Source organism: Plecotus auritus, assembly GCF_963455305.1.
Source record: "Plecotus auritus genome assembly, chromosome: 7".
Lineage (NCBI taxonomy): Eukaryota > Metazoa > Chordata > Mammalia > Chiroptera > Vespertilionidae > Plecotus > Plecotus auritus.
Window position 1 is genome coordinate 14,908,319 of NC_137774.1, and position 26,490 is coordinate 14,934,808.

The 26,490-nt window shown below is 48.4% G+C and overlaps 1 protein-coding gene across 1 annotated transcript; it reads left to right on the forward strand.

Moving 5' to 3' along the window:
- Positions 1-9,677: 9,677 nt before the first annotated feature.
- DCAKD (dephospho-CoA kinase domain containing) lies at positions 9,678-25,606 on the forward strand. Its single transcript, XM_080682583.1, has 5 exons — positions 9,678-9,752; positions 17,857-18,088; positions 18,420-18,623; positions 22,067-22,154; positions 25,186-25,606. The coding sequence occupies exons 2-5, from the start codon at positions 17,977-17,979 to the stop codon at positions 25,475-25,477; spliced, it is 696 nt and encodes a 231-aa protein (XP_080538709.1). The 5' UTR covers positions 9,678-9,752; positions 17,857-17,976; the 3' UTR covers positions 25,478-25,606.
- Positions 25,607-26,490: the final 884 nt, after the last annotated feature.

The window sequence follows — 26,490 nt, forward strand, 5'->3', positions numbered from 1 at the left end:
CGAGTTGCAGAACCAGAACCCACATCAGGTATTCCAATTCCCAACTCTGCATTTTCTTTTCTCACAGGTACCCAGAGGTTAATTGAAGGCTAATGAAACATGACCGAGGAAGAGTGATGGTAGTGAATGAAGGAGCTGGTTGGTTTCTGTGGACATTGCCACTCTTGCAGTTCAGAGCTTAAGTAAGAGATGCTGCCTTGTAGTCTACTGCACACAGCTGTTTTTGCTCAGCGGAGAGCCTTTCCTGGGAAGTAGTCCGGCAGCGTGAACATGTCCAAGCTCAGAATGCAAATACAAATCCAAAATTCTGGAATCCAGCACCTCTGAGAATTTCAGAATTAGAAGAGACCTGAGAGAGGCTCTTACTCCCTCTCTCTTCGGATTTTTCAAGTTAGAATCCTCACTTAGATTTTGTAGAACCCATGATTTCTGAATAATAAAATTTAATCTTATGTTTTTAAAAAGAAATTGAGCCTGGCCAGTGTGACTCAGTGGTTGAACATCAACCCAGGAACCAAGAGGTTCCATTCCCGGTCAGGGCACATGCCTGGGCTGTGGGCTTTATCCCCAGTGGGGGATGAGCAGGAGGCAGCCGATCTATGATGTTTCTCTCTCACTGATGTTTCTCTCTCTCTCCATCTCTCTCCCTTCCTCTCTTTCTAAAAAAATCAATAAAATCATCTTTTTAAAAAGAAAGAAATGGAGTATATGTAACTTAAAAAAAAGACCACTTGATAACTGAATATTACCACATGTGATTATAGTGCCTTTTGAGTTTACAGTCACAGGGCAATGTCAGGTTTCCTAAATTGGGACTCTCTATAAATGCTTTCTTGAGGTTCCAAGAGTGTTCATATTTGTTCCTTCCCACTCCCTCATAAAAGTCAGCCTTCCTGGCCCTGGCCAGTGTAGCTCAGTTGATTGGAGTGTTGTCCTGTACACCAAAGGGTCAAGGGTTCGATTCCCAATCAGGGCACATACCCAGGTTGTGGGTTTTATCCCCGGTTGGGGCACATACGGGAGGCAACCAATCGATGCTTCTCTTCTCTCTCCCTCTCCCTTCCTTTCTCTCTAAAATCAATGAAAACTTATCCTCAGGTGAGGATTGAAAAATAACAATAAAAGACAGCCTTCCTCTTTCAGAGAGCTCTCATTGGTGGAAAGTTGGCTAAGTTCTGCCTGATGGGGTTATGCAGAAACATATAATCCTGTGTCGTCCTAGGTAGTTGTTACATATGCTACAATTAATAGTGGTTTCCTAAAATTCTTATTTTTTTCAAAGTAAACATTCCTGGCTTTCTGAGCACCTCATCACACTGGAATAACAGGACTCTCCCATTTAGCTCTGCTGGCTCTTCCTACTCACCCGTTCTGACAGGAGCATTATAAGCAGGAAGTGGGGTGCAGCAGGGCCCAGAGGGTGGCTGAGGGATGTGCCTGTGAAGTTCTGCACATTCCGGAAATTGCTCCTCATATAGATACCTCCATTATCCCTTCACGGTTGTTACTGGAGACAGAATATAGTGGTTAAGAGAACAGGCTTCAGAGTCTGGCTCCCTGATTCTAATTTTTTTTTAAAAAATTCACCTTGGAGAGAGAGAAAAACATCGAAGTTGTTTCTTGTATGTGCCCTGACCAGGGATCGAGCCTACAACCTTGGTGTATTGGGATGACATGCCAACCAACGGAGCTACCTGGCCGGGGCCTCCCTGGGTTCTGGCTCTGCCTTTCCCTAGTGAGTGACCGTAGGCAAGTCTCTGAACCTGAATACCCTCATCCATAAAATGAGACAATGCACACAAAACACTTAGTAAAGTGTCTGGGACAGTCAACACCTAATAAAGTATTTTCCTTCCCAAAAAGTCCGCATGACTACTGTGATAATCAAAGAAAAACTTTCTCATAATGTCAATCACAGATCAAGGCCCTTGCTGTGCTCCCAACATATCAGGTACCCTTTCTTCTAATGGGCCTACGAAGACACCAGCCAGGTTGTATATATTCAGTACCTTGGAGCACTCATGACATGTTAGGCTCTATGGGAGGAACTAGGGAATCAGGGATAAAACAACGAAGTCCGTGCCCTGGGTTCATTCCATGAGTTGGTCAGTACACAGACTAACAGTTACAGAATAGTGTATAAGAGAGTGGGGAACACGGGGTGTAGCAGGAGCCTAGAAGAGGGACTCTCAATCTGGGAAAAGGGATCCTGGAGGAAAAGCTGAGTTTTTATAGGGGAGGCAGACAAATGGGTGGGTATACTAGGCTGAAGGTGTGAAAGTCCAGCTGCCTAGGAGTAAGGTGCTTTTGAGGTAGTACAACAAGAATGATGTGACTGGCCCAGCTGGCATGGCTCAGTGGTTGAGCATTGACCTATGAACCAGGAGGTCACAGTTCGATTCCTGGTCAAGGCGCATGTCCGGGTCATGGGCTCGATGCCGTGTGGGGCATGCCGATCAATGATTCTGTTTCATCATTGATTTTTCTATCTCTCTCCCTCTCTGAAATCAATAAAAATATATATTATTTATTTAGGCATTTCAAATAGGTTTGATTTTTCTTTTTTTAAAATATTGTTGTAAAGATTATATATGTCCCCTTTCCCCCCCCACCCCATCAACCTCCTCCAATCACACCCCCCCCCCAGCCCCAGGCCCTCATCCCCCCACTGTCTGCATCCATGGGTTATGCATACATGCATACAAGGTCTTTGGTTGATTACCTCCTACTCACCCACCCTCCCCCACCTTCCCTCCAAATAAAGATATTTTAAAAAATATTTTAAAGTAAAAGAATGATATGACTGGAGCTTAGAGTGTGAGGAACATCTTAGAAGTTGAGGCTGGAGAGCTAGTCTGGAGTCAGACCATGAAGGGATGTGGATGCCATGCTTAGGAGTTTGGGCTTTGTCCTGAAGACTCAGGAGCCACTGAAGATTGTTAGCTGGGGAGAGATATGATCCAATTTTTGTTGGAGCAAGATGGCACTCTAGGAAGCCGACTGGATGTTCTAGGGAAGAGCGTTTTTCTCCTCTGAAGAACAGGGCCAGTAGCACAATCATGAAACAAGGGATGGGGAGGTGGTCTTAGGCAGCTTCCTGTCTCCTCTGGAGCTCACTCTCAGGAAGGGTACCCTTCTCTTGGGCTTTGGGGCCATTATTAAATGACATCCCTGACACATGAGCCTAGAGCTCATGTGACATGGAGTTTGCCTCTGCTTGGTGTTGTGGTATATAAGAGAGTGTGCCAGGCATTCCCTGCCCAGCAGGCACTTTCAGTGAAATCCAGAAAACCAGGCTCACTTGACAACAAAATAACAAGGCCTGGCTGGGGATGATGAAATGAGCTAGAGAAGTTAACTGAAATGGGGGCAGGGCAAGGGTGCAGCTCTCTGGGGCACTGTTAGAAAAGGTTTCCCAGAGAAAGCAGACTTTGAACTTGGCCTTGGAGGCAGCTTAAATCCTGGGTCCCCTGTTATAGTTTCTGAGGACAGGCCCTGTGGACCCAACTCCTGAGCTTAAGTCACAGCTGCAATTTTACTTTTGTTTGTATGATTATTCAGTTTGTAACCATTTCCCCCCACAATACCCTATGTTCTGTGAGGGCAGAGAACAGATTGGATTTTCCTCGCCTATGTATCGGGGCCAGCACACAGTGTTACTCCTGTTTTACAATGAGAAAACAGTACTTCAGGCTCCTGCTACATCCATCAATATTTGTTGGATGTATGCGTGAGTACAGGAGTGAATGGTAAGAAAGAAGGGATAAAGCTTTCAGGGTGTGGAAATGATACAAGCAAAGAGCAGAGGCAGGAACACAGTATTGTTACCCCTTATGTTTGTACAGTGCTTTATTGCCCACAAAATGCACTGATACATGATCTCTTTTAATCACTACCGTCAACTGCCTTGTTTGACCCTGTGCAATGAGCAGGGCAGGTTTACCATGAGAAAACAATAAATTCAGTGATTTGCCCGAAGTTCCATGGCTTCTTAGTATGAGTTCAGACTTGAACGTGGTGTTTTAACACAAAGTCTGGTGCAATAACTAAATTACCATCCTTGCCCTAACCTGTTTGGCTCAGTGGAAAGAGCGTTGGCCTGGGGACTGAAGGGTCCCGAGTTTGATTCCGGTCAAGGGCATGTACCTTGGTTGCGGGCACATCCCCAGTAGGGGGCGTGCAGGAGGTAGCTGATCGATGTTTCTCTCTCATTGATGTTTCTAACTCTCTCTCCCTCTCCCTTCCTCTCTGCAAAAAATCAATAAAATACATTTTAAAAACTAACTTAAAAACTGCCACACAAAATACCCCAGATGGTCCACCAAACATTTAAAAATAAATAAATAAATTACCATCCTCCTTGGCCTTTCCCAAAGGGGAACATCTGGTGAGACATATGGTGAGACATGTCTGGAGGGGTGATCAGGGGCCAAGTCACAGAAGGCCTTAAGTTTCAGGCTAAGGCGTTTGGACTTTATCTTCTAGCTGGTGACAACCGTTGGGAGGATCTTTTTAAAGTTATTTAATAAAGAATAAATATTAATGGTATTTGTGAGGTACAGTATAAGTTTAATTGCACATTAATATTTATTTAAAATAAACACACAGCAAGTAAGTTTAATTTTAAGACCAAGAGTCAAAGAGCCAGGAGTCAAAGGAGTCACCTCTAGCGGACTCAGAGGACTGTTCATCACACACAACTTGGAGCAGTGCTATATTCCAGGCATCATGCTAGATGCTAAGGACACAGAGGTGACGGAGATGCAGGTCATTGTCAGGATGGAGAGAGCTCATGTGAGCAGCTAGAGCCAGCTAAGATCATTATTGCCATCCCGAATAATGGAGGATTTGTGTCTGAGCTGAAAAAGCCCTGAGGCATCACCTCAAAACTGCGAAGGCAGAACTTCAGTTCCTAGGAGGTGCCTGGGATGAAGCCCCTGCAGTAGCCCTTCAGCCTTTCCTCTGGGACTGCCCCAGAGCGAGATGCAGCTGCTGTTGACAAATCAGACCACAAGGATGCCTACTTAGAAGACAAAGCCCCCATTTGTACACCAATAGCTCACATTACTGTGAGGCAGTATCTGGGAAAAGCAGAATCATCTGCAGGGGTTTCCTAACAATACTAGAGGCCCATTGCACAAAGATTCGTGCAATAGGCCTTCCTTCCCCTGGCTGCCAGTACCAGTTTTCCTCTGGCACCTGGGACCCAGGCCTTCGCTCCGGCCGCAGTAGAGAAGCCAAGCCTCTTCAGTCTTTTTTTTTTTTTTTTTAATATATTTTATTGATATTTTAAAGAGAGGAAGAGAGAGGGATAGAGAGCTAGAAACATCGATGAGAGAGAAACATCGATCAGCTGCCTCCTGAACACCTCCCACTGGGGATGTGCCCGCAACCAAGGTACATGCCCTTGACCGGAATCGAACCCGGGACCCTTCAGTCCGCAGGCCGACGCTCTATCCACTGAGCCAAACTGGTTTCGGCCCTATTCAGTCTTCAGTTGTCTTCAGTCTTCGCTCAGGCCAGAGCCTTCAGTCTTCGCTCAGCACCTGTGTATGCAAATTAACCCACCATCTTTGTTGTGTTAATTTGCATAGTCACTCCTGATTGGCTGGTGGGTGTTGCAGAGGTATGGTCAATTTGCTTATTTCTCTTGTATTAGTGTAGATGCCCCAGGAAGAGCCTGATGATTTGGAGGGAGGGGCAGGCATGTTCCTATCCCTATCACTGCCATGGCCAGGCATGGGTCTGGGTATCCCTCTGATATGTTTGGAGTAGGGAAAAGATTGAAAACCACAAACCTAGGTTATTTGTAAGTTGATTGATCCAGGTCGGGGACTGGGCCATTAGGTTTTATGAAATAGGTATTAGAATTGTTCTGCATGACCCCATGGATTAGAACTAGGAAAGATCTAAGGAAGAACTTTCTAACTGCCAGGACTAGAATTCAAAGACAGCATGAAGTTGTCTCCAAAAGTCAGTGAGTTCCCTGACACTGAAGATATCCAGGTATAGGCAGGAGAGATGATGTGGAGGAGATTCGAACTCTGGAAGGATGTTTGGACCAAATGGCTCTTTTGATCATGAAACACAATCCTATTTATTGGGTGGTGGTTGTCAGTGCTACTGATGTTAACAAAAAAAGGTTTCAGTGACTGAAGTGATCAGAGAATGATGTTGAAGTACTTCATTCCTCAATGTACTGGATCCATGCTATGCTGGGTATTATTCTAAGCACTTGGGATATTAGGGGTGAAGAAAGACACAATTACTACCTTAAAGGAAGCAGAGCACAGACGTACAGTTTAGGGAGAGGGAAAGGAGTCAGAGCAGGAGTTAATTAAGGGCCACCTACTCTATATAAGGCACCATTAGATGCTTTTATGTACAGTAGTCCCCCCTTATCCATGGGGATACTTTCTAATACCCCCCAGTGAATGACTGAAACCGCGGATAGTACCAAACCCTATGAATATCATGTTTTTTCCTATACATACATTCCTTTTCACTTAAAATAAACTTTATAGCTTCTCTTTGGTGTACCAAATTGCCAACTTCACTACTCTTAGGCTTTGGGGCCATTATTAAATATTATGGTGACAGCCCAGCCAAAGTGGCTCAGTGGTTGAGCGTTGACCTATTAAACAGAAGATCACAGTTTGACTCCCGGTCAGGGCACATGCCTGGGTTTCAGGCTCCATCCCCAGTGTGGGGCATGCAGGAGGCAGCCAATCAATGATTCTCTCTAATCATTGATGTTTCTCTCTCCCTCTCCCTTCCTCTCTGAAATCAATAAAAAAATTTTTTAGAAAATATTATGGTGTTATATGGGTACTAGATTTATCAGGGTGACCATTTCATAAGTTATGTAAATGTCTAATCATTTATATGGTTTGTACACCTGAAACTAATATATTGCATATCAACTGTCATTGAAAAATAAAACATTATTTAAAAAAAGGAAACGAACACTACATGACAGGATTACAGAAAGTAAGAGTGAAGAAACATTTTTAAAAACTCAAATAAAAAGTATGAGCCAAGGATTTTAGTTTTAAACTTTCAGAACTCAAGAAATCTTATATTTAAGAACTCCTGCTAACAATTCTACAAGGGGTCAAGTTTCACCTAATTATGAGATGATTGGAAAAGTTTGGCAAAAGAACAGATAATGAAAATTGAATAGGTTTAATTATAAATCTAAGACTAAAATATGGAGATAGGAATTGAAGAGCATTCTCTGACAATGTAGAAATACAACTTAAATTGGGAGCAAAGGGGAAATGTAGAATAAGCTCAATGATTGGTGCACAGGTTGTACGTGGGAGTCAGAGGATATAATTTAAACTAGCAAACTAAATAGTAGAAACCTAAGTGGTAAGGATGCTATGGAGTAAGAGCTGAGATCCTTAGGCATTCCAGTATAGACCACCACCCCTGTCCTAGTTGATGGCTTCACCTAAGCTTCCTCATGCTCTGACCCTTGTGGTATCTTTTAAATATTTCAAGTATTAAATAGGCTCTAGTCTAGAGTCAAACCTGAAACCAAAGGTCCTTATGATGTTGATTAAATTTAGCTTTAAATCTTAGCTCTAGAAATCATCTCTCTTTATATATATACACTCAGAAACATAGCCTTCCCTGGATAATCAGCAAGAACATTAGCCTGAATCTGACTAATGGTCACAAGGTCCACACTATGACAGGCTAACGATAACACCTTGACCTAAGTTATATTTCAGCTCCTGAGCCCTAAGGAGGAATGACCCCTGGCTAATTTACCATGAAACCAGAAGGAGGGACACCGGAACAGACCTCAGAACTGTCCTCAGTACCTGAAGAAATGACTTATTATCCTTACCTCACCTCTGACCATTCAGCTCCCAGCATGATCCTAAATCCTCTAACCCAGTGTCTTGTGATTTTACCTTATGATATAATCTGTAACCTATACACTATTGGGGAGTTCAGGTTTTTGTGCATTAGCTTCCAGTTCTCCTGGGTGGTGTTGTTTATAATAAAACTAGAGGCCCGGTGCACAAAATTCATGCACAGGGGTGTGTGTCCCTCAGCCCAGTCTGCACCCTCTCCAATCTGGGACCCCTCAAGGGATGTCTGACTGCCCGTTTAGGCCCAATCCAGGTAGGATAGGGCCTAAACGGGCAGTCGGACATCCCTCTCACAATCCAGGACTGCTGGCTCCCAACTGCTCTCCTGCCTGCCTTCCTGATTGCCCCTAACCGCTTCTGCCTACCAGCCTGATCACCCCCTAACCACTCCCCTGCCAGCCTGATTGATGCCTAATTGCTCCCCTGCCAGCCTGATTGCCCCAACTGCCCTCCCCTACAGGCCTGGTCACCCCTAACTGCCCTCCCTGCAGGCCTGGTCACCCCTAACTGACCTCCCCTGCAGGCCTGGTCCCCCCCCAACTGCCCTTCCCTGCAGGCCCGGTTGCCCTCAACTGCCCTCCCCTGCAGGCCTGGTCCCCCCCAACTGCTCTCCCCTGCAGGCCTGGGTCCCCCCCCCAACTGCCCTCCCCTGCAGGCCTGGTGCCCCCCAACTGCTCTCCCCTGCAGGCCTGGGTCCCCCCCCCCAACTGCCCTCCCCTGCTGGCCTGGTCACCCCCAACTGCCCTCCCTTGCAGGCCTGGTCCCTCCCAACTGCCCTCCCCTGCTGGCCTGATCTCCCCCAACTGCCCTCCCTTGCAGGCCTGGTCCCTCCCAACTGCCCTCCCCTGCTGGCCATCTTGTGGCAGCCATCTTGTGTCCACATGGGGGCAGCCATCTTTGACCACTTGGGGGCAGCCATCTTGTGTGTTGGAGTGATGGTCAATTTGCATGTTACTCTTTTATTAGATAGGAGGACAGCCAATATATCTCCACTGCAAAAAAGAAAAAAAAATAATATGGGTTACTTGAACACAAGGACTGATACTGGGATAGTTGATCTGATAACTGTGATGGTTACTAAGTCACTTACAGGTGGGTAGGGTGGATAAGCTGTAAAGGGATAATTCACAATCCGGTGGGATGGAGGACACGTGAGGTTTCATCACACTACTCAAATGCACGCAATTTAAAACTTATGAATTAATTCTGGAATCTTCCCTTTAATATTCTCAGACTGAGGTAGAGCATGAGTAACTGAAACCATGGACACAAAACCGCGGATACAGGGAGGGTTCCATTTCTTCCAACAAGCAACACAGTAGCGATTGCTTGCACTTTCTTAGAGGAGCCAGAATGAGAGGCTAAATGACTTGCTAGGCTTCTATGAACAGAATTTGAACTCTGCACCAACTGGCTCTTTGTAAGAGAGGGGGAACCGATCTCTAAATATCAGTTTCCTCTTGTGTAAAATGAGGATGGTGACAGCATCCACCTCAAGGACTGAAGATTCAGTGAGTGTGCTCTTAAGACTAGTCAGGTAAAGGGTGCTCAGTTAACCATAGCGATCATTACCTTTGCCAGAGGCTGCACAGCCAATGATGGCCAGGCCTGCTTTTGAGTCATTCTCCCGCGTGGGATCCGGCTCCCAAGGAGGAATTACTCTCCTGTAGCACCCTGGCCAGAGGTCTAGGGGCCTCTCTCTCCCTCCGCCCACTACCCCCGAGCGTGCCCACCCTCGGTCCCGCCCCTTCCGCTAATTGGACTTCCGGCTCGCGAGCGCGCGCTGACGAAGCCCCGCCTACCACCCAGTAAGCGCCTCCGAGATTGGGCGAGCGGCGGCGGCACTGGCCGGATCAGAGGCCCTGGGTATGTAGCATGCCGCGTGGGCGGGGGGGGCTGGTGGCTGGGCCCCCGGGGATGGGGCGGGCTTGCCTCGTTTTATCCAGTTTCCGGGCCACTCGGCCCGTGTCCCAAGCTGGGCCGGGCTGTGGGCGCACAGAACCACCGCCCGAGGGGCCCCAGTCGTGCTGCGTGGTGCAGAGTACGCGCCTTTTTTTCAAGCCTTGGTTGCAATTTATTGAGCACATACTATGTAGCAGCCACCGGATCAAACGCTTTGACATCTATGGCTCACTGCCTTGACAGCAACCCTACTGAGCAAGGTGTTATTTTTCCTGCTTTACAGCTGTGGAGAAAGGTTTACAAGTAGAAAGGGATGGAAAATGTGGATTCAAACCCAGGTTCAGTCCAAAGCCACTTCACTTTAGAACTTTGTGGTCAGACCTAAAATTCATATTTGAATCCAGCCCCTGCCGTGTCCAATTTTGTGACTTTGGGTACTATTCCGACTCTCAATGTGCTCATCTGAAAACATGGGAATGATACCTACGTCAGGGTGGATGGAAAGTTTTGTGCTGGGAACTGTTTTTCTGAGTGATCATTTTCGCTTTTCAAACAGCTCTCTTCCCCAGGAGGCTAGACGTGTTGTCAAGTTTTAGTGAAAACCCCCTTGGCGCATGGTTAGAGGGCGGCTGGACCGCCTGCCTTATCTTCCTTTCCCAGCTCCCCAAATAGAGGCGTTGGCACCTTTGACGTTGAGTTTGCTTATGAAGTTTTCAAAGATTTTTCTCTCTCCCTTACTTACGGGAAAATTTTCACCCAAATTAACTTTGACTAAGTCCTAAAGTTGAGGAAATGGGAGCTTTTGAATATGGGCTGGTGATTTTTACCTGAGTAAATCAGATTGATTTGGCGGGGTGCAAACCAAGGTCTGGAAAACAGTGAAATGCTAGAGGGCGAGCGAGCTGGCTGAGGAATAGAAAGTGGCCAGGCCAGTTGGGTGGTTTTTTCCTAGCAGGGCCCTAAATTCCCACCAAATCTGCTTTCATCTTGAGCAGTCAGAATCTGCCCTGGATAAAACGTAAAGGGTTCAGAGTCTTCCTTGCCTGTGCCTTCAGGAGAAAAGACGAGGGCTGATAGCCAAAGGCAGGCACACCGTGAGCTTAGCTTTGTTTTGCTACAGTCTATTCATAATACACTTGCACATTTTTAGGTAGCCGAAATTTTTCTCTGAAAGTTTCAGTAGTTGCAAAGGATATAATTTATAGTTAATTATAAACATGTACATTAAAAAATAAAACATCAGGAATTTAAATCTTCAGTGGAATCTAAATGCCGTAGCGATTTGATTTCCTTCATCCTTTGGGGGGAAAAAATACACGAACCAGTTTTTATTTAACAGTTGAAATTTTGCATCATTCCTTTTTCATTCTTGAACTCATATTTCTATTTTATTTTCTCCACAGAATTTTTTTTTTCTAGTATAATAGATTTTATGCTTGAAAGCCTTTGGTTTGTCATCCTACTTCTCTGCAACAAAAATTAAAACATTTTTGCAAATTGTGTTGGTCATAATATTAAACATTTTCCTTGAGATTGAGTTTTTACAATTTAAAATATACAATTGGTCAAAAACATAAATATATTACTAGTTTTGATAATTGTTAAAGAAAGTTTTCTTTGAAATGCTTCTTTTCACAAGCTGAGTGGAAGTACTTGTTCTAGTTCATGCATTCATCCGTGCATAATTGCTAGAATGAGCACAACTTTTTTTTAAAAATATATTTTATTGATTTTTTACAGAGAGGAAGGGAGAGGGACAGAGAGTTAGAAACACTGATGAGAGAGAAACATCAATCAGCTGCCTCCTGCACACCTCCTACTGGGGATGTGCCCGCAACCAAGATACATGCCCTTGACTGGAATCGAACCTGGGACCCTTGAGTCCACAGGCCGACACTCTATCCACTGAGCCAAACCGGTTAGGGCGAGCACAACTTTTTTATTCCATGGCTATAAGCATTGAAAAAGTTGGTTCAGCCCTCGCTGGTTTGGCTCAGTGGATAGAGTGTCCACCTGCGGACTGAAGGGTCCTGGTTTAATTCTGGTCAAGGGCACATGCCTGGGTTGTGAGCTTGATTCCCAGTAGGGGGCGTGCAGGAGGCAACTGATCAATGATTCTCATCATTGATCATTCTGTCTCTCTCCCTCTCCCTTCCCCTCTGAAATCAATAAAAATATATTAAAAAAAGAAATAAAGTTGGTTCATATCTGGCCTGTGTGGCTCAGTGTTGAGCATCTACCTGAATCAGGATTTGATTTGCACTCTGAGATGAGAGCCATTGGAGGATTTTGAGCATAGTGGTCATGTCATCAGACTTGCATTTTTAAAGGGACACACTGGCTTAGCTGCTGTATTATGAAGAGATTGTTGGAGAACAAAGGTGGAACGTGGAAATCACTCAAAGGCTACCACGGTAACCTGGGAGCAAGATGATGGTGGTAGATGGGAAGGGGGTGTTTGGCCTGGTTGTGAAGGTGGGAGGAGGGGCACTGATGGGCTGGTTAGAAATTGTAAGCCAGGAGCCAGGAGGACACTTGGGTTTGGGGCCTAAGCAATTGAAAGGATGAAGGTGCCCTTTAGGGAAATAGAGTAGACTTCAGTGACATGTCGCACACTGAGTGTGGAAGATGAGGTGACCGTGACATATGTTACCTCATTGAATCCTGACAAAACCCCCGTGAGTAGTCATTATGAATCCTTTTTTATAAGCAAGTTAGCAGAATTCCACGATGCTGGCGTATTGCCCAAGGCCACATGGCTGGCTTAAGGGACAGAATTGAGATGTCAGCGAAGGTCCCTGTGGCTTTGAAGTTCCTGAGAGGTGACAGTCCCTTTGATCCTTTTTCTGCCTAAATGCCAGCATAGTAGTCCAGTTCAAACAGCCTCCCTGCTCACCCATACAAGCTCTCTGGAGTGATGGTTTGCTCAAGAAGAGAGACCTGTTCTGCCCTTCCCTTGGTGTTGGCAAGGGGAGAAGGAAGAGGAATACTGACTGCCAACCCCTTGTCTTGGGGCCCCCTTCAAATAATTGGCAGCCTGGAGAAGGTGGTAACGAAACAGACCTAGCAGGCAAGGGAACTTGGACTCAGGTTTAAACAGCATCGTCTCACCAATCATACAAGATGAGCAATGGGGAAACCATAGATAAAAATAGCACTTACTAGTTAACTGGAAAACAATATATTTTTGCAACCACTGCTTCCACGAGAAAATAATTGGGTCCCTAGACAGGTAGTGACTCATATTCATGGATGATTATATTGATCATTGGAGCAAAATGGATACATAACCTTTGAAGAGTCATTCATGGCTGGTCAGTCATGCCCAGTATGAGATCCTGAGAGGCCACAAAAGGAGGAAGAAATGAAGCTGCCAGCTAATGAGGAAGCCAGGTCCTGCCCCAGCACAAGCAGGTCTGGGTTGTTGTTTGGGAGATGCAAAGCAAAGAACTCACTTCCAACGTAAGCCCTCAGTTCTCCCAAGGGAGGAAAGGAAGAGGATTCATTCAGTTATCAATTCCTTATTCTGTTTAACCCATTGGGTGTTTTGTTTATTTCCATTTTTTTCCCCAGAGGGATTTACTAGCAGCAAGCAGCACATCGTGATGGAAAAAGGAATAGGCTGGGAGTTTGGTTTCAGCCTCCCCTTTGGCAATGACAGGAGAATGTGACCCCAAGTATTTCCCCTCCCCTTTCCTGGTCATTCAGTCATTCATTCTATAAATAGTTAATCAAACACTCTCTCATAACTAATAAAGAACATTGGTTGTGTGCTTAATGTGTGCCAGGTACTATTCTAGGCACTTTACATGTGTTAACTCATTTCTTCTTCACAGCAACTGAGAGTAGGTGCCATTAGCTCGATTTTGCAGATGAATCGAAGAAAGGTTAAGTAACTTGACCAATATCACTCACCTGGTAAGTCACAGACAGACATTAGACACTATGCTAGATGCTGGGGACAGAGGGTGCAAAATGGACATAGCTTGCGGCGTCATGGAGCTTATTTTATCTAATGTGCTGGAAATAGTGAAACAAATAAAGGTACAAAGTACTTCTGTGAACAACTGTGGGCGTTGAGGGGGAAGATTCCCAGGCCCCAAGGTCATGCCATTCTTTGGGTATTCGGTAGAGCATTTATTGGCTGCTCTGGGAAGAGCGCTTTCAGAGAAAGAAGGCACCAGAGTGCCTTCCCCCAGGAGCTGATGCTGGTATTAGCGATGGAAGTCCAGTTCTGTCATTTACAGGTGTGGAAACCAAGATTCAGAGAAGGGCAGATGTTTGGGGCTCAGCTTACCCCAAACTTACAGCCCGAGGGCCAGGCTGGTAAGAAGGATTCCTGCAGTCATACAGGTAGTTTTGTGGCAGAGTTCAGAGACTGGGACCCAGGCCTCCCCACTTCCAGCCCACAACTTTGCATTTTAGCAGTGGCTCTGGTGCCTGGCTGGCTGGGATGCTAAGTCCCACCCTAGATTCAATGGACTGGGGTGGAGCGTGGGTTTCTGTACCTTTTCTAACGTTTCCGAGGGGATTCAGATCAGAACCAGCTTTAGGAGTTCCTCCATGTAGATGGCCATGGAATAAGGAGAAATGAGCAGATTCTGGAGCATGGACTTGAGCCGGAGCAGGAAGAGGGTCACCAAAGGTTACCAGAGGCGGTCACTTCTCCATGGTGCCTGGACAGGAGCTGTGGGGAAATGTTTGGGTGGGACTTAAAGGCAGCTTGGAACCTAAGCTTTTTTTTTTTTTTTAAAGTATATTTTATTGATTTTTTACAGAGAGGAAGGGAGAGGGATAGAGAGTTAGAAACATCGATGAGAGAGAAACATCGATCAGCTGCCTCCTGCACACTCCCCACCGGGTATGTGCCCACAACCAAGGTACATGCCCTTGACCGGAATCGAACCTGGGACCCTTCAGTCCGCAGGCTGACGCTCAATCCACTGAGCCAAACCGGTTAGGGCAGAACCTAAGCTTTCATGTTCTTCTTGGTAAGCCTTGAGGGACAGTGGGCTCTTGTTGGTTGCAGCTCCCTCCCGGGCAGATTTCTGAGCAAACCTGTGAGTGTGTCCACACACACATGCACACAGATCCAGGCCCAGGGTGAGTACCACGTGACCACTCTTGCTTGTCAGCAGGTTGCCTTGGTTATTGTCTGTCTCTCTGGTTTTCCTGAGGGGCAAGACCTGTGTTTTCCTTTGGTTGCCTGAGAGTGCCTGGCATCATGATGCAAAGCCCAGGGAGCTCAGTCAGTGGTTGGTGAAGGATGAGTACGGAGGGGTTTGCTGGACAGGAACAGCTGTTATTAGTCCAGCCCCTTTAAGCCCAGGGGCCAGGCCTGTGCTCGACCATCCCCTTGGCCTTCCGAGCAGCTGTTGGTCTGTTTCCGCAGATGGTCCAAGGCACGGAGAATGGCAGATATTCATTAGGTTACCCCAGGAGCCTGGGCTGAGCTGAGCCTGGAATTCACATCTGTGCCCTGTTTGCTGTCCATCAGACCCCACCCTTATTCTGCTGAGGGAAAACACCAATATGATCAAGAAATCATTTTTCTTTGGCTCTGAATTGATTTGCCTGCAGACAGATTCACCATCCTTATTATGCCCTAGTCTAAAGGTAAATTAATTTTCGTTTCCTGAGTACAGAAAAGCAGGAGTCTAGACTCAGAGTTAGGAGCCTTGAATTCTATCCAGCCTCCACGAACAGCTGTGGCTCTGGACCAGGCCCTTCCCCTCTCTGATCCTCCATCTCTGCTGCTGTAAGTGAAGAGTCAGAGTCTATCCCAAGCCCTGTTATGCAGAGGAACTGCCGGGGCACCGCCGTACCCAGGATTCAGACTCAGTCAATTTCGACAGGGTCCTGGTTCTGTGGACCGGCAGGAGGTAGTCTCAGCCACATGGCCTTTCAGGCCCTTTCAACCAACTCTGGCAAAGCCCCACTGATCCGAGACAGTGGCTTGCTTTCCCTGTTGAGATGTCAGGACCCTGTGGAGAACTAGCTTTTGCCTTTTCGCTCAGCCACCACCTATTCTCAAGTCCCATTCCCATTGTTCCAGATGGGTCTTCAACAGAAGAGTGGCAGACTCATTGATTTAGAGACAACAGGACAAAGTTGGGATTAAAAATGCTGTCCAACTTCAACTGAGTAGATGAACATTTTTTTTTTTTTTTACAACGGAACCTATCCTTCACTCCTTTTTGTGAGCTGGAGGGAGACCACCTGCAGATGACTCCAGTCTCAGATTGAGAAGAAAATGCTTTGTAAATGGTCTAATAGCTTAGAGCTCTCCATTTGGATGATGAAGCTGGTGGGTATTTCCCTCTCTCCGTCCTGGCTTCCCTGGGGGAGAACGAGCTTGGGTAGATTTAAACTTTTAGGTTGGTCCCCATGCTGCTCCAAGCCACCCACGCACTCAGCCCTCATCTGAGCAGCTGCCTCCCCTGTCATTTGGTGTGTCCTCAGGGAGCAAACTCCTTTCAGTATAAGCTCAAGCAAAATGTAATTAGGACAGTAAATCTGCTCTTTAACAACAACAACAAAAAGTCATGACAGATTTCAAGGTTCTGGAGACGTGATTTGACGGTGAAGGAAGGGTGGGAAGACCTGACCTTCAACTAAATTTATTTCAGTCTGGCAACAAAGTTCAAGACATGGTAACCCTGTGTACTTCAGATAATGCAACATGACTTTTTTTTTTTTTTTTTTTTTTTTTGAGAGAGAGAGAGAGAGAGAAACATCAACTTGTGTTCACCTTATTCATGTATTCATTGGTTGATTCTTGTATGTGCCCTGACTGAAGATCGAACCTGCAACTTAGGGTATCAGGACGATGTCTAATCTATTGTTAGATAGTCTTGAGGCTGCAGGAATGAAAACTTTTTTTCCCTTGCAATCTGACTAACCCCCACTTTCCACCCCACATCACCATCCTTTACGGTATCAGGCAGTGTACCAAGAGTTTCATAAACATTTTCTCATGCAATCTGCACAACAGCCTCTGAGACAGGTTCTATCATCCCCATTTTATGGATGAGAAAACTGAGATTCAGAGAGGCAAGTGACTGGCCTGGGGTTGCACAACATGTAAGCGAGGAACTGGATTTGAAGAGGTCCATGCTCCTAACCTTTGTGCTGTATGCTGCTGCTCAGTCTGACCAAGCTCAAAGTTATCCCCACCCAAGCCTGTCATCCCTTCCTCGCACTCCTTTTTGGCACGACCCATACCTCTCTAAACCTCAGACTTAGTGGCCACCGAACCACTGCTTGCCGTTAAGGTTTTCATCTGGCCCACTTCTTGGCTGAGGAGGAGGGATTACTCATCTTGGTCTAGAATAGCCACCCAGATAGTCCTACTGCTGGTGTTAGGGTGAGGCAGGCAGGCCCTTTCTTTCTGAGAGCCTAGGTGTGCCAGGCTAGAAAGTGCAGGCTGGGGTCCTGGCTGGTGTGGCTCAGTTGACTGATTGTCTTCCTGTGCACCAAGAGGTTGCTGGTTCCATTCCTGGTCAGGGCACATGCCCAGGTTGCGGGCTCGATCCCCCATCAGGGTACTTGCAGGTAGCAGCCGATCAGTGTTTCTCTTTCACATAGATGTTTTTCTCTCTCTCTCTCTCTCTTTCTCTCTCTCTCCCTTCCTCCCCCTCCCCCACCTCTCTCCCCTTCCTCCCTCTCCCCCTCTCTCTCCCTCAAATAAATTTAAAACAAAGTGGAGGCTGGGGAGGGAGAGTTGCTCTGTGGGGAAGTGCCTTGGGTTCACAGGTGTCCCCTTCCTATGGGAAGTGTGCCTACGTCAGTTACTGCCACCTCAGAAAGCACACTTTGCTTTTTGCTTAACAGCACCTGACCTTGTTCTGCCTCCTCAGCACTTTGCTAAATTTAGACTGTGTTAGTTTGCCTTCTTTATGAGTGTTTTTAAAATAATACTGGGGGCCTTTCCTGAAAGGGTTTTCTGCTTCAGGATGGACCCAGAGCTCCCCAAGCTCTGGGCTTGACTGCCCAGCCAGGCTGTGTCTCCCTCCCCTGCCTTTGCCTTCCTCTCCCAGCACTGATCAGGCCTGCTCTTGTCCCACAGGCAGGTCCTCTGGCATCCTGTGGGGGCTCATCCTGATTGGCTGAGCTTGCCCTACTCCTACTCCAGTGATTGTCCAACTTCTGGGACTCTAGCCTCACTGACCGCCTTTTTCCCGGGAAGATGTTCCTGGTGGGCCTGACGGGGGGCATTGCCTCAGGCAAGAGCTCGGTGCTCCAGGTGTTCCAGCAGCTGGGCTGTGCAGTGATTGATGTTGATGTCATCGCCCGACATGGTGAGTTGGAGGGGTCAAGTTGTGGGATTATACATGGCAGTTTTTATAAGCCCTTCCAAGGCCGCAGAGTTGGGAAAGACTTTCCTTTTGACCCTGTCTGACGTCCTGCTCCCTGCCTCATACTTGTCCTCTCGCTTTTCTCTTTATTCATCTCGTTAGATGTCTCCCCGCCTTCACTGCACCCCATGACCAACTTGAGGGACTCTGTGCACTTTGCTCTCTTCCTTCCCCTCATTTCATTTTTGCTTCTATTGAAAGGAGCAACCCTGGTTCCCCCCATCATTTTGCCTCTAGTTATTAAGAGTGACCCAGCCTTCCTCTCTTGCCACAGTTGTCCAGCCAGGATACCCCGCCCACCGGCGCATCGTGGAAGCTTTTGGCACTGAGGTCTTGTTGGAGAATGGGGACATCAATCGCAAGGTCCTGGGGGACCTGATATTTAACCAGCCCGACCGGCGGCATCTGCTCAACACCATCACTCACCCTGAGATCCGCAAGGAAATGATGAAGGAGACCTTCAAGTACTTCCTTCGGGGTAAGACCCAGGGCCTGGGACAGGTGTGGGCTAAGCCCTCTCCTGCTAGGGCCAGGGCTAGGGCCCTTCTCCTCTGCAGAAAGGTCGGCGGGGGTTGGGGAGGCTGGATATCCAGGCTGTAGAGTTCACACTATTGGCACCCCCCCATGCAGAGCCCCGTACCAGTCCCAGAGGAAAGAAGCACGTGCCCCTCAGCTCTTAAGGAGGTTGACAATTTAAGGAGAAGAGACCCTTTTGAGCCATGATCCCCAGGAAGTAAGTTGATTTTTCTAGCAGGGATGGGAGTAATAACAGCTGATGAGTAATGGGGTCATAAGACCTGAGTTTAAGGCCTGGCCCTCACAGTTTCTAGCTGTTTGGCTTTGTCCATGAGCCAACCCCTCTGCCTGTTTCCTCATCTGCATCGTGAGACTCATAATGCCAACCTTGCAGAGCTATTAGGGTGACTAAGAGCCCACGTCAGTGACTGTCCATCACACCACAAATAGAAACCACAGTCAGAGTCGGATTTGGTGCTGGTCAAGCCTCCTGGGAAAGTGAGTTAGCAGACAGGAAATTGGAGAGGACCCAGGATGGCCAGGGCGGGTGGTGGAGGGGTTCTGAGTGGAGGATGAGCCTTTGAGGCCAGGGCTCAGTGGAGTTAGCCTGGCATGTGCAGCGGCAGCCAGGTGCCTTGCTGGACTGAAAGAAGAGGAGTGTTTGAAAAGCAGGGGTCTGTGGTCAGTTGGCAGGAACCTTGCGCAGATGTTGCTAACCTTTCCCCAACCAGAGGCCACAGTTCAGGTCCTGTTCTTCAGGACGGTGTGGGGCAGGGTGACCTAATACTTACTGTCCACGATGGAGTCGGTCACCAGGAGAAGTGGGTGAGCAGAGAGCAGTGACTTGGGTTCAGGCGAGAGGCTAGCCCAGGGCCCCTGTAGCCTCTGGCATATGTGGCCTCCAGTCTGCGTCTCAGTGTTGAAGGCCTGGCTGCGTGTCTCCCCAGTCATGATGCCGAGACTTTCCTTCCTAGAGGGTATGAGCGAGGCTTCTAGGTTTCCTTCTAGCTTTTGCTCTGTGATCGTGGCCAAATCCCTTACTTTCTCAGGCATCAAGTTCTCATGTACAGAGTGGGGAACCCCACCCCTGTCTGGCCAGAACCTTTCTCCAGAAGGAAAGGGATGACTTCACAGACATCCATGGTACATCCTCCCTGCTGGACCAGCGTTTGCCCTGCATCTCAGTACCTTGCCGCAGGCCTGCCTCCCGTCCTCCCTCCCTCCTTTCCCCCTCCCTCCCCCCTCCCTCCCTCCCTCCTCAAGGAGAGTCTCTAGATTCTTTTTTTGTTCTGCCTCTTGTGTCTGTGCCAGGATCCCCTCTTGCCCCCACCCAGGCACGAAGCCTTCTGCCTTTCATTTGTGCCCTTTTGCGTTCACTCCCAGGCCAGTTGCAAGTACATCTGCAGGGCTTTGAGAGAACAGTGGCTTTCCCCTTATGAAATTAAGCGTCGGATAATGTCACCTGCTCCAAAGTCCTCCCGCAGTGTCATCCACTCAGCCTCCCCTCTCGCCAACCACCACCACTTAAATAAAAGCCAGAAAGCTCTTTTTAGCTCGATAAGGTGAAAAATGGGGACGACAGCTGTGGCTTCCACAGTCCCAGCTTTTCCCTGATGACTGTAACAAATACAACTGTCAGAGTTGGTATAATCAAACGTCAGATAAGATCACCAGCTGTTGGGGAGGTCTCTGTGTAGGCAGGCGGATGTCTTAATAGAGTCAGGATAGTTTCCAGAGCTTATCAAGCAGGCGGGATGTGACAGCTGAAAAGCCCTTTTGCCGGTGAACCAAAGAACTGGCCACGAGCTCCCGAGAGGGGCTGAGGAGAAAGGGCAGTGCGGGGAGAGGAAGGGATGGGAGCAGAGCAGGAAAGAGAGATAAGAGGCCCAGAGAGGATCTGGCCCTGGCTCTTGTTCTGAGTGGGGGGGGGGGGGGGCGGAGGGGAGAGAGGCCGCGGGGGAGCCAGTACTGCAGGCCTCCCCTCTTTAGAGAAGAGTAGTAATAATAACCATCATTTATGGAGCACTTAATGAGGGTCTGGGTGAGGGGGTGCGGTGTGGTCTACATGACTTCCTTCATTTAATCCTTCTCATCTTCTTGTGAAGTAGGTAGTCTTTTCATTCATTTACACAGATGAGGTTTATTAAGGGGCCCAAAGTGACATGGTAAGAAAGCGGGGCGCTTCAAACCCAGGCATGTTATCGGAGCCCATTCTTTGAACCGCTCATTGAGTAGAAGGTTTCCTGAGCCATAGATCCCAGGGAGCAGAAACCCAGCAGCTTGTGTTGTCACTGTCCCCTGCGTCACCCTTGGCACCCGTGGAATTGGTGCGTGATGTGTGTCTGGTAAGTGTTTGCAGTGGGACACCATCCAAGCCAGGCAGGGGTCTCTAGGCAGAGCAGTGCCTGTTCCTTCCTCTTACTGCTCCTGGACCCCCGCCAGCTTTGTTACACCTACACCGGGGTCACTGGCATAAAGAGAACTAAGAGTGGAGCCCACAGTATCACTGGGTGGGCAGCCCAGGGATGTGCCCGCTCCCAGTGGGTGAGGGTGCCACCATTGACTGGCCTTGGCTTGTAGTAGGAGGGCCAGCCAGTGCCTTTGTCCCACTGGAGTTGGTTTAGTCTTAGCCATAACCGCCGTAGCACCTCCAGACCCACCCCTGCATTCCCAGGCTGGAGGTCTGCCTCTGACCCTAAGAAGCAGCCTCTTTCCGGTCGGGGCTGCTGCTGCCACCCCCATGTGAGTCTCTCATGGAGAATTGGTAGAGATAGTCATACGGGACTCTTCAGCAGGGTGCCAGGCTTGGACCTGGCTGATGGGGAAAAACTTTTTTTTTTTTTTAAACCAAGGTGGGTGAAGCAGGGCAGAAAGGACCCAGTCACTCCTGGAAACTCTCCCCAGTCTCCTACAATTTTGGCTATGTCATTTCCCTCCTCAGAAATAACTCTTTGGATTCAAGTTCAAGGTGAACTCAATGCTTTGTGTTCCTGCCTGACCACCTCGTCAGTTTTGCCTCACACTGCTCCAGGCCTCCGCCTCAGCCAGAGCAATAGGACCTTGCTTTCCTTGTGATTTGCTGTTCCCCATTCCTGGAACCCTCACTTTCACCTATTCATTTTCAGGTATCAGAAGTCCTACATGCCTTGCAAGGCCAGTACAAACGCCATTCCTTCTACAAGGTCTTACCTGCTCATCCAGTCAAAAACAACTTTGTGCAGCATTCTGTTCTGAATGGAACTGGCTAGCTGTCAGGTTATGCCTATCCTTGGAAGGCCTTCCCCTCTTTGGGGAGCTTTCAATGGTAGGAGGCAGTGGCGAACTCAGTTCCCACACCTAACACATAGTAAGTCCTCAGTGTGTGCTTGCAGACTTGACCTTGTGGCTTTCCCATCTTTTCTCCAGGATACCGCTACGTGATTCTGGATATCCCTCTGTTGTTTGAGACCAAGAAACTGCTCAAGTACATGAAGCACACAGTGGTGGTATACTGGTGAGTGTGTGGCATTGCCTGGCCTAACTGAGGCTAGAAAGGAGGATCCCTGAGTAAGGCATGTACCTGAGAAATGGCCTACATCACTGTGCCCTTTCCCCACAGGGCGGCCAGGAAGCACAGGGGGTAGGGGCAGCAGTGCCCAGAGCCTACAGAAACCAACCTCTGTGTCTGACCAAGATATGCCCCCCCCACCCCCCCTCCCCCCGCAGGTGTAGGAAGGGATGGGCCCCCAGGCTTCTCTAGTGCTTGGGAAGGGCTCCCCCTGCTGGCTTCTGGAGGCACTTCAGCCCAGATTGCAAGCCTTGCCTTGGGCTACCATGTTGTTATTCACTGAATCCCTTCTCCCTCCTCCAGCACTTCTCAACTTTCCAAACAGCTCCCACATTTACTACTTCACCCAATTTACTTTTCAACGTGAAGTATTCAGGTTGATACTTCTGAGCATAGAAGAGAAAACGTGTGTGTGTGTGTGTGTGTGTGTGTGTGTGTTTGTGTGTGTGTGGTACATGGGGAGAGGTAACAGAATTTGTCCAAGGTCTCCCACTGGCAACACCTTTGGATGGAAAGTTGCAGAGAGCGAACTGTCAGAGCCCAGCTAAGGAAGGAGCTTTGTTCTCAGAGTCCCCCAGGATATGAAGCAAACCCGAATCCAGGTTTGACAAACAGAGGAGGATCAAACTGTCAGAAAAAAATGAGTCATAGTCCCGGGGGGTGGGGGGGTGAGAGAACAGATGAGTGTCTCTGTCTCCCAGAAACTTCCTGGATGCCGCCCACAAGTAAAGCAGACACAGAGTGGGCACTTGGGCACTGAGTGGCTCTCAGGAGACTAATGCTTGAAAGGTTTCTGGAACACTAGAAATGGGGCCTAGAGGGCTCAATGCCCTGAGCATCACCCTGCCCGCCCTCCCCACTGCCCCCCAGCTCCCCACCATAGACTGTCATCTATAACCTCGTCTGAGTCTGCTGAGCCTGGTTCCTCATAGCTCCCGCTTGGTCCCATGTCTCCCCCTGTAAACCTGCAACCTCTCAGGGTTCTTGGTCCCGTTTTTGAAAGACTATCAACTGAGGCCAAGCAAACTCCACCAAGACTTGGAATTCTCTTGCCTTGGAGTCTTAATACAATTGGAACTTTGTACCAAGGGATCCAAATACAAAGGATCTTGAATGCAGGTGAGAAAACAGATTGCATCTGCAATCACCTACCCTTGCTGCCTTCCTCTTTCTGCACTGCCTTCGAGGTGGGTCTGTTGGCTAACGGCAGAGAGAGCTATGGCTCCTGGCAGATAAATGGGGCTTTGTAGATTCTTCCCGTTCTCCTGGAGATCCCCCAGCCCCACTTACCAGCCAAGGAACCTTTGCCAAAGTCCTGGATGCTGTTCATGCCCCAATTTTGGCACATGTGGGTGTCTGGCTCAAAAGAGATGCCAGAGATATGAATAAATGAGTGTAATTATTTGCTTTTCATAAAAGGGATCTACACTTTACAATGTAAATTTACAAATGAGGTTTCCCTTATGGATTCCTTTACCTGTCACACTAATCCTGATGCGTTTGAAATAGTATGGGGCATTTACTGAAGCATGATTGTGGAATAAGTGTTTGGTAAAAATCTCATTACTACAAATAGCATTAATCCTTAAACTATCCACATGGGATTATTTCTGGGTCACATTCTAAGAGGCCCTCTGGTCTAGGCCACACCTTCCAAAGGATGTGCACTCAGGGGTCCCTAAGCCATCTCCATTTTCTCACCCCAATTTTCCCAGCCCTAGACCGGGGATATTCTTGTTCGATATAGTTCTAAGGTTGGATATAGTTCTGGTTCTCAGCCAGGCAGCGGGCAGGGATTGGCCCCATGACCTTGGCAGCACGCTGTCCCCATAACAAAGGAAACCAGAGTCCTACTTACTTTTCAAGGCCATTACTAATGCCATCTCTTCTGAAAGGTCTCCCTGATCATCCAGCCAGAAATGACTTTCTGCAGCATTTTGTTTTGCATTTTGAGTGGAATCGGAACAGAACTGGCTAGTGTTCAGGTCATATCTGTCCTTAGGTCTGTCTTCACATCCCAGGAGGCCTTCTGGTATAGGCCAGACCTGAGAGAGGACCAAATTATAGTGATCTATCATCCTATCTTATAATGGGGAAATCTCAGGCCTAGTGGCAAAGCAGAGAGGCCCCAATGGCAGAAAGCAGCTGCTATGGCCCTTTTCCTTGTTCCCATCCATGGGCTTAGGTGGTCACAGAGCCAGAGGGGCGTTAGAGATTATCCTGTTCCAGAGCACAGCAGGCAGTTCCTGTGTAGTCATAGGCAGGACAAGGAGTTTCCTGAGGAAGGACCCAGGTAATACCATAGTGGGCCAAAGAAGTATCCTTTGAATTTCCTTTGGAGTGGGGAAACTGGGGGCTGTTCAGCTTAACGTGCAGTGCTGTGTCCTGTCCCAAGGACAGGGGGCATCCAATCTGCAAGTCTTTGCTCCACTAGAAGCATCTTGGGTCTTGCCCGTCCCTCTTCACAGGTGGCATCAAGCACAGCAGCCACCATTTCTGGCAGGGTCCTTTGCTCTAAATATGTGGGAGTGGGAGTGGGAGTGGGGCAGCAGGGAGAGGGTCTTCGTGGTGGCCCAGGAAGCTATTTTTGATGCAGCAGGCCCGGCCCCCAGGGGAAGTGCAGAAAGCATTGAGCTTGCAGGCACAGGCCTTCCAGTAAAGGTCACCGATGTAGGAGATCAAATCCTCCCGTCTTATAACTAGGAAATCTCAGGTCTGGTGGTAAAGTAGATTGGCCCCAGATGGCAGAAAGCATCGTTTGCAGCCTTTCCCCTTGTTTATATTAAGCCCACCATGCTACCAGAGTCCTCACAGAGTAGGGTGAGGTGGGGGGAGCCTGTGAGCTGCCAGGCCCCCTTCCCTGGCTGTGGGACCCTAAATTGATTTGAGAGAAGGGGCTGCCCACCCCTTTAACTTGCTGGTGGGGAGGGAGGCTGGGGCCTACAAAGCCTGATCAGTCCTTTTGCCCTGTCCATAGCGATCGGGACACGCAGCTGGCACGCCTGATGCGACGGAACAACCTGAACCTCGAGGACGCAGAGGCTCGGGTCAATGCTCAGCTGCCCCTGAAGGACAAAGCCCGCATGGCCCGCCACGTTCTAGACAACTCGGGCGAGTGGAGCATCACCAAACGCCAGGTCATCCTTCTGCACGCCGAGCTGGAGCGCTCCCTAGAGTACCTGCCCCTGAGGCTCGGGGTCCTCACAGGTCTGGCTGGCATTGTTAGCCTCCTCTACTTGCTCACCCGCTACCTCCTGCCTTCCCCCTAGCTGGGCACTCCAAGGCAGGAAGCCACAGGCCTGGATCTCCTCGGAAGCTAGGTAACGAATGCATCCTGTTTCCTCTCAGCCTCTTCAGCGCTGCCTCTCTCTCTCTCTCTCTCTCTCTCTCTCTCTCTCTCCATATATATATATATATATATATATATATATATATATGCTGGAGCCCTGCTCCTTCTTTGGGGTACATTCTGTCTGAGGAAAGAAACATCCCTGTCTGTAGATATTCCTTCCTACCTTCCCTAGGGCTCCTCCCTCTAGAACCACTTACAGTGTCCACAAATGTGAATGCTCTGGTGGCCATATTTAGTGCCCCATTTCCCAGAGAAGTGGAGGGATCTGATTAGGGTTGCAGCCAAGCTTCAGGATTCTGCCCACTGTACCCCTGAGCCTCCTCCAGGAGGAGCAGATCTGCGATTGGGACCTGGTCTTGTCTCCTGTTTCATGGGACATGAAAGCAACCGTGGGAGACTATTACCAATTTCTTGTGGGTGGGGGTGAGGAGCACTATCCCTGTGGCCCAGCAGTGTTTAAAGCTGGGAGGTTCCCTGGGCTTGGACATGGCCCAAGGAACTGAGCCCATGCTCCATTGTGGCCAAAACCTCCTTCATGGACCATGGCAAATCATTTTGGACCAAGGACTACCATCTTCAAACAGGGCTCTCCCTTAGGCTGGTGCCTTGGACAGGATGCTGTGAGGATTCCCTGTGGGTAACGCGGCAGTTGGCAGAGGCCAGGCCTCTTCTGGGATGACCCACTCTCCCACTTGGGCATTTGTCCAGCACTCCCCTTACCCTGCTCACCACCTCCCCCCACTCTACCTTTCATTCCCTGTACTCCTAGCCCTGAACTCTTGGGAGTCCACGTGCGCCAGGCTGTTTCTGACCTCTGTGCCTTCGCTGTGCTATTCCCCCACCTGGAATTGTGTATGTGGTTTTTCCCCTATAACTGGCTCCCAGCTCAGGCTGTCTGAAGCCCCAGGCTGGGTTAGGTGCTCTGTGATA

Excerpts from the sequence above, each read along its gene's own strand:
- DCAKD (XM_080682583.1), top strand. The coding sequence starts at position 17,977 with ATGTTCCTGGTGGGCCTGACGGGGGGCATTGCCTCAGGCAAGAGCTCG. Across the intron at positions 18,089-18,419 it reads TGATGTCATCGCCCGACATG|TTGTCCAGCCAGGATACCCC; the intron begins GTGAGTTGGAGG and ends CTCTTGCCACAG. Across the intron at positions 18,624-22,066 it reads CTTCAAGTACTTCCTTCGGG|GATACCGCTACGTGATTCTG; the intron begins GTAAGACCCAGG and ends TCTTTTCTCCAG.